The 10,242-nt window shown below is 48.2% G+C and overlaps 2 protein-coding genes across 2 annotated transcripts; one reads left to right on the top strand and one right to left on the bottom strand.

Annotated features, from left to right (window-relative positions):
* Positions 1–3,198: 3,198 nt before the first annotated feature.
* Positions 3,199–4,623, bottom strand: LOC124985750 (sperm motility kinase 3A-like). Its single transcript, XM_047554377.1, has one exon. The coding sequence runs from the start codon at positions 4,621–4,623 to the stop codon at positions 3,199–3,201; it is 1,425 nt and encodes a 474-aa protein (XP_047410333.1).
* Positions 4,624–7,869: 3,246 nt separating this feature from the next.
* LOC124985749 (sperm motility kinase 3A-like) lies at positions 7,870–9,294 on the top strand. Its single transcript, XM_047554376.1, has one exon. It carries the CDS (start codon positions 7,870–7,872, stop codon positions 9,292–9,294), a length of 1,425 nt encoding a protein of 474 aa, XP_047410332.1.
* The last annotated feature ends 948 nt before the right edge of the window (positions 9,295–10,242 follow it).

Genomic DNA, 10,242 nt, shown 5'->3' with positions numbered 1-10,242 from the left:
TCTACATTAATTGAACCCTTATTATGTTGTACGCATTAGAAACACTACATACCTTAGAAGATGTAAAGACCTCCCAATGCTCCCGGATAGGCAGAATTAATATTGTTAACGTGGTCATACCTCTAAAAGTGTTACTAAAATTTAATGTAATTCCTACTAAAATCCCAATGACATTCTTCAAAGAACTAGAAAAATAAATCATGAAATTCATTCAGAAAAATAAGAGACCCAGAATAGCCAAAGCAATCCTTAGCAAGAAAAGTGAAGTAGAAGGCATCACAATATCAGACCTCAAACCATACTACAGAGCTATAATAACAAAAACAGCATGGTTTTGGCACCAAAACAGACATATAGACCAATGGTACAGAATAGAAGACACAGAGACAAACCCACATAATGCAGTTTTCTCATACTAGACAAAGGCACCAAAAATATTCACTGGAGAAAAGATAGCTTCTTCAACAAATGGTGGGGGGAAAATGGAGAGCCACATGTAAAAAAATGAAATTAAACTTTTATTTCTCACACTGCACAACACTCAACTTGAAGTGGATAAAAGACTTAGGTACTAGAACGGAGACCTGGCACCTATTAGAAGAAATAGTAGGCCCAAACCTTCACCATGTCAGCCTAGGATCTGACTTCCTTAACAAGACTCCTAAAGTGCAAGAAGCAAAATCAAGAATCAAAAAGCGGGATGGATTTAAACTAAAAAGCTAAAAAGAAACAATTAATAATGTGAACAGAGAGTCCATAGATTGGTAGAAAATCTTTATTACATGCACCTCAGATAAAGCATTAATCTTTAGGATATATAAAGAACACAAAAACACCAAAAGTCAAATAACCCAATCAATGAATGAGCTAAGGAATTGAACAGTCACTTCACAGAAGAAGATATACAATTGTTCAACAAATATATGAAAAAATGTTCAACATCTCGAGCAATTAGAGAAATGCCAATCAAAACTAAGATTTCATCTCACTCCAATCAGAATGGCAATTACCAATATACAAACAACAAAAAATGTTTGCAAGGATGTGGGGGAAAAGGTACACTCATACACTGCTTGTGGGAATGCAAATTTCTGTACCTGGTGTGGAAAACACTATGGAGATTCCCTAAGAAAACTTGGAATAGAACCACCATTTGACCCAGTCACCCCAGTCCTAGGTGTATACAAGTGGATTGAAAATCAGCATACTACAGTAATGCAGCCACATCAATGTTTACAGCAACTCAACTCATAATAGCTAAACTACGGAACCAACATAAGTGTCCTTCAACAGGCGAATGAATAAAGAAAATGTGATATATACGTATGATGGAACATTACTCAGATTTAAAGAAGAATTAAATTCTGGTATTTTCTGGTAAATGGATGGAGGTAGAGAATATCATGTTAAGCAAAATAAGCAAAACCTAAAAAAACCAAAGGCCCCATTTTTCTCTGATATGTGGATCCAAATTCACAATAAGTAGGGGTGGGGTATGCTGGGATGAGTAGATTTACTTTAGATTAGGTAGAGAACAATGAATAGAGGGGAAGGGATATGGGGGTAGGAAGGATTGTAGAGTGAAAGACATTACCTCATGTATGTATATATGGCTGCATGACTGATGTGATCCTCCAATACGTACAGTGAGAAAAATAGAAATTATATTACATTATTTTTTTATTTCTTAAAATGCATAAATGCATTCAATTGTCATAACTAAATATAACAAGAGTTTTAAAACATTGTAAGATGGAGTAAATTGGAATTGAAGGAAAGTAATAAAATGTAACATAAGTTTGACAAAGAAAAAAAAAGAAAATTTTCAAAAACGAAAATTCTCCCACTTATATTTTACATATTGTTATTTTCTGGATAAAGTGAATTGGAAAAACCTATTATATGAACACGGAAATACTTATTTTATCTTCTCATATTTTCAAATAATACATATGGTGAAAATGGCATGACTGTGCATTTTTACTTGAAAACTTGTTTCTTAGTTCCAGATGAAAAAGGGAAAACTATTAAAACCACACATGGCACAGCTTTTATGTGATCAATAAAGGGAAGGGCAGGAGAAGCTGCCAAACAGCTCTGGGATTCCCACAGGTGCAGAGATGCCAAGGCTGGAAGATGCAGGAAGCCTCCTGTCCTAATCCAGGGTTTCTAACTTTGTATATGCACTTCACTGTGTAAAATCCAGTGTCAACAAAACCCCAAAATAAGAGCGATTCCACATGGCTGGAATATACTTTTATGTGAGTAGCAGCCTTGAGATTCACTCCCTGACTCCCAAGTATCTCTCTCCAACAACTTCAGTTGCACCTGTGAGAAGCAATTGGATGGGGAGACTACGTGGAATGTGGTCAGACACCAGGCCACTGCTCCAGGCAGGCCCACCCCTGCCACTGGCCCTACAAATGGGATTAAGGAAATGAAGCCACAGAGCACTCTGGAGTCTCCAATGTCTTTGCAGGGGTGTCTCCTCCAACAGTTGCAACCCACCCTCTCCACACACTTCAGGGAGGGGTCTGAACTAAGAAAAGTATTCCTCCTGGCCACAGTGACCAGTTCAAAGTGAATCAAGAATACACTGGCTCAAGGGGAACATTTCCATCTAGACTCCGTCAAGGGACGCAAGTCCCCATCTACACTGGCTTAAGGCAAGTGAGTCCCCATCTACCCTGGCTCAAGGTGAGCAAGTATATCCAGTGAGCAGTGGAGGGAGCCACAGCGGTCCAGGCCTTGGACAGGCTAGCTGCTGGACTCCGGCCTTGCCCTGAGGCCTCTCAAAAACGAAACAAAAGAAAAACAAACAACAAAAACACCCAAACTGCGTTTTTAAAATCTTTGAAACATCAATTTTATTATACAATTTGTGAATAAAAAGAAAAAAAAAAAAAAAAAAAGAAAAAAGAAAAATGAAGAGTAAACTTCTCCCAAAGTATGGGAGAAACAGGACAAAGGGCAGGGCAGGGGAAGTGTCCCAGGGAAAAGTCTCTGAAGGGTTCCACAGGGCGAAGTCTGTCCGATGGGTTTCGCAGGTGGGGGCGCAGGGGTCTTCGGGTGGATGCAGAGGCGCGGCTGGGGAATCCGTGCGGAGAAGCCTGAACCAGTGGACACACCTCACTCGCTCGCACAGCATGAAGTCGGCATCGGCACAGCGCAGGCTCTCCTGGCTGTCCGTCGGTTCTGTCAGTCTGGACTGGGCATTTCCAGTGGAGCCACTCTCTTTCTGGACAGTGGCCCACGCAAGCAGGGGATGCAGCAGAGGTGGCTGAGGCATTTGGCGATCCTCCTCCTCACCCTCTTCCAACCCGGGCTGCTGTCCGGGGCTTGGCCAGTGGAGGGACCTTGGGAGGAGGAGCGGCTGGGCACAGGGTCAGGCTGGGAGGCGAGGCTGGCAGTGGGTGTGTCCTCGTGGAGGAAGCAGAGAGGGAGGGCGGGCACGCTGGCACTTGCAGCAGCCTTGTGCTGGGGCTGCTTGGCCTCCCGGGGCTGCTGCTGCTCACAGGGCAAGGGGAGGGCAGGCTCACTGGGCAGCTTCTTGGGGCAGGGCTCCGCGGGGCCAGGGCGCTGCTCGGGCTTCACCTGGGGTGCCCAGGCCTCCCCCTGGCCTCTCTGGCTCTCCAGGATGCGATAGGTGGCCATCGCGTGGTTGAATTTGCGACTCACCACAGACACCCAGGTGTGGTAGTGGTCGAAACCCAGGCGGACCATTTTTGTCAGAATTTCAGGATCGGGGAGTTTGGGGAGCGCCTCACAAGCAGGACTGGCTGAAGCTTCCTCGCCCCGGGTCAGCCACGGGTGCCCCAATACCTGGTCGATGGTGGGCCTCTGCCTGGGGTTGATGGTGAGGATGTCTCGGATGAGGCGCTGGGCGTCCTCGGAGACGTGCTGGGGAATGTGGTAGGTGCCCCGCCTGATGAGCCTCTTCACCTTCCTGTCGGTGCTTGCCGCAAACGGGCATCTGCCTGTGAGCATAGCGTAGAGGAGGACCCCCAGGCTCCAGACGTCTGCCGGGGGGCCCTCGAATAACTTCTCACGGACGATTTCAGGGGCAACGTAGAAGAGAGTGCCCCAGAACCTGTTGAGCTTCCTCCCAGGCGTGAATCTGGTGCTCAGGCCAAAGTCTATGAGCTTGGCCCTGCCGCTGGCATCCACCACCACGTTGTCCGGCTTCAGGTCCAGGTGCACGATCCCGTTCCTGTGGCAGTGCTGCACGGCCCGCACGATCTGCCTGAACAGCGTGCGGGCCTCCTCCTCCTGCATGCCACCAGTTTCCGGGATGAGGTCCCAGAGCTCTCCCCCACCTGCGTGCTCCATGACCAGGTACATGTAGTCCTTGGTCTGGAAGACCTGGAAGAGGTGGATCACATTCGGGTGGTCCAAGCCCGCCATCATATCTGGTTCAGATAGGAAGCAGAAGTTCGAGGCCCCTTTGGCCAAGACCTTCACCGCAACCTCTGTCCCAGTGAGGAGATGGCGGGCAAGTTTCACCTGGGCGAAGCCCCCTGCCCTAATGTTCTTCAGGACCAAGTAATGGTCCTCGAAGGCAGGCTCACACCAAGAGCTCTGCCCCCGCAGCTCTACACTGCTCTGGCTACTCTCGCAGCTCATCCTAAACCGGAACCAGGATGCTAGCTACTAGCTAAAAAAAAAATAACAAACAAAAACAAAAAACAAACAAAACCCCCAAATGCAAAAGCAAAGAAAAATAAAAGGGGAAAAAAATAAACCAAATCAAAAAACCCAAAATCCAAAGACCACAACCACCAACCACCAGCCACCAGCCACCAGCCACCAACCACCACAAAACGCTCTAACTATCTGGGAGTCCGACAGGTCACCACCAAGAGCTTCCTGTACTTATGGACAAAAAACCCAGCTGAGGCCACTCTCTTATATACCTGTGGTTTGAGATTCCCTCACAATGGCTCCTTGTGAGGTCAGAGCAAGAAATGTCCCAGCCACACCTGGGCATAACCCACAGGGGTCATCTCACTCTGGGGCCTCCAGGACCTTCCCCACTTTCAAAATCAGAATAAGAGAGGACTCTGGAAGGTTTTATGATTAAGTGGGTTATGGAGACTGATGTGTAATTGTTTAGAAATTAAAATTTGTGGGATACTTCAGTGCTTTTTTCATTCTACAGTTGTTCTAGTTGGGTCCTTCAGTCACAGCAGCAGAATAGCTGACTAATACTGTCTCTCACAGGAATCCGTTAGCTCCAAACATGTCAAATATCTGAATGCACACAAAACTGCTGCTCTTCCCCTGTTTCTGGGTATTTCCAGAAATTCATTGCACTCTGGATGAATAATAAGGCCAATGGACAAGATCCTAAGGACAAGGAGTGCTGAGGGGTGATGGAGGTTTGTTGTGGGTCACTGCTCTCAGCGTGCTTGCCCTGTTGTGGCCTGTTATTCTGAGCTCAACTACTTTGTCCTGAACAGAGCATGGATCCTGTTAACCTTCAGAACATGAGGCAGTTCCCTGCCAAAGTCCAGCCAGGGCCAAGGATTCCTTTCTCAACATTGTCTTAGGAGGTAGTTTTCTTACCCCCTTGTTGCCAGTCCATTCTGGGCATGATGTGGAGGCTAGAAATTTGATTCCTCACAAAAAAGTGAATGATATATATCAATAAAAATGAGGCCCAAAGTGTGGTAGAATGAATTAAGGTAAGACTGCCTCTGTAGAATTCTATGCATCAGGTCTAACATTTAGGAATGAGGGATTTAAACTTGACTGTAAAACTTTTTACATGCCTCCCATCAAGGTGTGAGGTTTATGTCTCCTGCCTGGAAACCTGGATAGCCTGAGAACTACTTCAAACAATAAAATATGATGGAGTTGATACTTTGTGACCACCAAGGCTGTTTTGATTAACAGGCAAGAAGGCTTCTGCCTTGCCCACTGGAACACTTGTGCTGGAGACCCAATCTGTCTTGTTATCCATCCCACTATAATGAGGCTGCCATATTTGAAGGGAGCCCAACTGCATGGAGAGGACTCACCTATGAATCCTGATTGACAATCTGATTGACAATCCTGCTGAACTCAGTGTGCAAGACACCTCAGCCCAGGTGCCAGACAGGCGAATGAGACTCCCAATGATTCCAGTCCTCAGCCACCAAGTCCCGCTCATGTCTTTGAGTCTTCCTAGATGAGAGTCTAGAGAACATGAAGCAGAGGCAAGCCACAACCCTCCCCCACTCTGTCTTAATTTCTGACCCAACAGAACCTGCAACCATGATTCAATTGATATTTTTCACTATAAGTTTGTTATTTAGCAATAGTATCCCAAACAGATTTTGATGACAGAGAAAGCCCCTCCCACTCACATAATGGAAAAGCTAATGTCCTTGAGGAGAAAGCACATAGTTTATTCCAGTTTATGCCAAGTAATTTTTTGTTTGACGTTTGTTTTTAACAGTTTAAGGCTTAGCTTTGGAACATAAAGCTGCAGGTTTTATACAGAGTGCATTTGCACTTTGGTTCTCTGCACAAATAAAACCACAAGTGAAACAATGTGTATATTTTTTCTATCATCACAACAACAGTATTCCAAGAACAGTACTAAAATAGGTTATTTCACACCACAGAATAAAATTAGGGGGTTTTGATACTTTGTTCTCTTACATCTTATAGAAAACAAAAGTAACACTAACTTTTATAATTTGTCACAAATTAGATTTACCAAGAATCTTTGTCTCCACCCAGATCTGAGTTCCTTTCTAATGTCCCTTAGGGCAACCTGAAGGACTCCCCTTATACAGGGCATATCTAGTGGGGACCAACTCCCTGGGCTCTTGTTTATCCTATGTTGTGTTTGAATGTGTGTATCCCTAAAAATTCCTGTTGATAGTTCAGCATAAATGTAACAGGATTGAGAGTTGGTGAGCCCAGGAAGCCCAGACCCCAACAATGGGATGTACACATTGATACAGCTTCTCCAGTAAGTGCAATGACCTGGTTTAGTTCCGAGAATCATGCGTGGGTTTGGCACGCGCACACACACACACACACACACACACAGAGAAGTCCATTTGTCAAACTGGGCACAGTGATGTATTGGTGTTTTATTAGCGCTTTTTTCTCTGTGACCAAAATACCCAAGAAGAACAACTTGGAGGAGAAAAACGTTCTCTAGGTCTCTGTTCCTAGATGGTTGACTCCATTGCTCTGCCCAAGGTGAGGTAGTCCACCATGTGGCAAGGGCCCAGAGGAGGAAAGCTGCTGGGTTCAGGCAGCAGAGAAGTGGAATCTTTGAGTGCAGATATGATGAGGTCTTTCAAAGACACAAAGCGATTACAGATTTTCAGACTCAAAAGGAAAAGAACACTGAAGTATCTTACAAATTTTAATTTCTAAGCAAGTACACATGAGTCTCCATAACCTACTTAATCAAAAAACCTTCCAGAGTCCTCTCTTATTCTGATTATGAAAGTGGGGAAGGTCCTGGAGGCCCCAGAGTGAGATGACCCCTGTGGGATATGCCCAGGTGTGGTTGGGACATTTCTTGCTCTGACCTCACAAGGAGCCATTGTGAGGGAATCTCAAACCACAGGTATATAAGAGAGTGGCCTCAGCTGGGTTTTTTGTCCATAAGTACAGGAAGCTCTTGGTGGTGACCTGTCGGACTCCCAGATAGTTAGAGCGTTTTGTGGTGGTTGGTGGCTGGTGGCTGGTGGCTGGTGGTTGGTGGTTGTGGTCTTTGGATTTTGGGTTTTTTGATTTGGTTTTTTTTTTTCCCCCTTTTATTTCTCTTTGCTTTTGCATTTGGGGGTTTTGTTTTGTTTTTTTTGTTTTTGTTTGTTATTTTCTTTTATTAGCTAGTAGCTAGCATCCTGGTTCCGGTTTAGGATGAGCTGCGAGAGTAGCCAGAGCAGTGTAGAGCTGCGGGGGCAGAGCTCTTGGTGTGAGCCTGCCTTCGAGGACCATTACTTGGTCCTGAAGAACATTAGGGCAGGGGGCTTCGCCCAGGTGAAACTTGCCCGCCATCTCCTCACTGGGACAGAGGTTGCGGTGAAGGTCTTGGCCAAAGGGGCCTCGAACTTCTGCTTCCTATCTGAACCAGATATGATGGCGGGCTTGGACCACCCGAATGTGATCCACCTCTTCCAGGTCTTCCAGACCAAGGACTACATGTACCTGGTCATGGAGCACGCAGGTGGGGGAGAGCTCTGGGACCTCATCCCGGAAACTGGTGGCATGCAGGAGGAGGAGGCCCGCACGCTGTTCAGGCAGATCGTGCGGGCCGTGCAGCACTGCCACAGGAACGGGATCGTGCACCTGGACCTGAAGCCGGACAACGTGGTGGTGGATGCCAGCGGCAGGGCCAAGCTCATAGACTTTGGCCTGAGCACCAGATTCACGCCTGGGAGGAAGCTCAACAGGTTCTGGGGCACTCTCTTCTACGTTGCCCCTGAAATCGTCCGTGAGAAGTTATTCGAGGGCCCCCCGGCAGACGTCTGGAGCCTGGGGGTCCTCCTCTACGCTATGCTCACAGGCAGATGCCCGTTTGCGGCAAGCACCGACAGGAAGGTGAAGAGGCTCATCAGGCGGGGCACCTACCACATTCCCCAGCACGTCTCCAAGGACGCCCAGCGCCTCATCCGGGACATCCTCACCATCAACCCCAGGCAGAGGCCCACCATCGACCAGGTATTGGGGCACCCGTGGCTGACCCAGGGCGAGGAAGCTTCAGCCAGTCCTGCTTGTGAGGCGCTGCCCAAACTCCCCGATCCCGAAATTCTGACAAAAATGGTCTGCCTGGGTTTCGACCACTACCACACCTGGGTGTCTGTGGTGAGTCGCAAATTCAACCACGCGATGGCCACCTATCGCATCCTGGAGAGCCAGAGAGGCCAGGGGGAGGCCTGGGCACCCCAGGTGAAGCCCGAGCAGCGCCCTGGCCCCGTGGAGCCCTGCCCCAAGAAGCTGCCCAGTGAGCCTGCCCTTCCCTTGCCCTGTGAGCAGCAGCAGCCCCGGGAGGCCAAGCAGCCCCAGCACAAGGCTGCTGCAAGCGCCAGCGTGCCCGCCCTCCCTCTCTGCTTGCTCCACGAGGACACACCCGCTGCCAGCCTCGCCTCCCAGCATGACCCTGTGCCCAGCCGCTCCTCCTCCCAAGGTCCCTCCACTGGCCAAGCCCCGGACAGCAGCCGGGGTTGGAAGAGGGTGAGGAGGAGGATCGCCAAATGCCTCAGCCACCTCTGCTGCATCCCCTGCCTGCGTGGGCCACTGTCCAGAAAGAGAGTGGCTCCACTGGAAATGCCCAGTCCAGACTGACAGAACCGACGGACAGCCAGGAGAGCCTGCGCTGTGCCGATGCCGACTTCATGCTGTGCGAGCGAGTGAGGTGTGTCCACTGGTTCAGGCTTCTCCACACGGATTCCCCAGCCGCGCCTCTGCATCCACCCGAAGACCCCTGCGCCCCCACCTGCGAAACCCATCGGACAGACTTCGCCCTGTGGAACCCTTCAGAGACTTTTCCCTGGGACACTTCCCCTGCCCTGCCCTTTGTCCTGTTTCTCCCATACTTTGGGAGAAGTTTACTCTTCATTTTGTTTTTATTTTTTATTCACAAATTGTATAATAAAATTGATGTTTCAAAGATTTTAAAAAGGTAGTTGGGTTTTTTTTGTTGTTGTTTTGCTTTGTACATTTTTAAGAGAGAGGCCTCAGGGCAAGGCCAGAGTCCAGCAGCTATCCTGTTCAAGGCCTGGACCACTGTGGCTCCCTCCACTGCTCACTGGATATACTTGCTCACCTTGAGCCAGGGTAGATGGGGACTCACTTGCCTTAAGCCAGTGTAGATGGGGACTTGCGTCCCTTGACAGAGTCTAGATGGAGATGCTCCCCTTGAGCCAGTGTATTCTTGATTCACTTTGAACTGGTCACTGTGGCCAGGAGGAATACTTTTCTTAGTTCAGGCCCCTCCCTGAAGTGTGTGGGGAGGATGGGTTGCAACTGTTGGAGGAGACACCCCTGCAAAGACATTGGAGACTCCAGAGTGCTCTGTGGCTTCATTTCCATAATCCCATGTGCAAGGCCTGTGGCAGGGTTGGGCCTGCCTGGAGCAGTGGCTGGGTGTCTCCCCTCCCAATAGCTTCTCCTGGTCCCAGGTGAAGGTGGTGGAGAGGAACACATGTGATTTTATTATATGTATCAGACACTGCTCTAGACACCTTACATCCTCCCATCCAGCCTGTCAGCCAGCACGCCAACCACCTGAGA

This window comes from Sciurus carolinensis, chromosome 5, assembly GCF_902686445.1.
Source record: "Sciurus carolinensis chromosome 5, mSciCar1.2, whole genome shotgun sequence".
NCBI lineage: Eukaryota > Metazoa > Chordata > Mammalia > Rodentia > Sciuridae > Sciurus > Sciurus carolinensis.
Note: the sequence above shows the minus strand (reverse complement) of the source record. Positions and strands in the feature narration are given on the sequence as shown.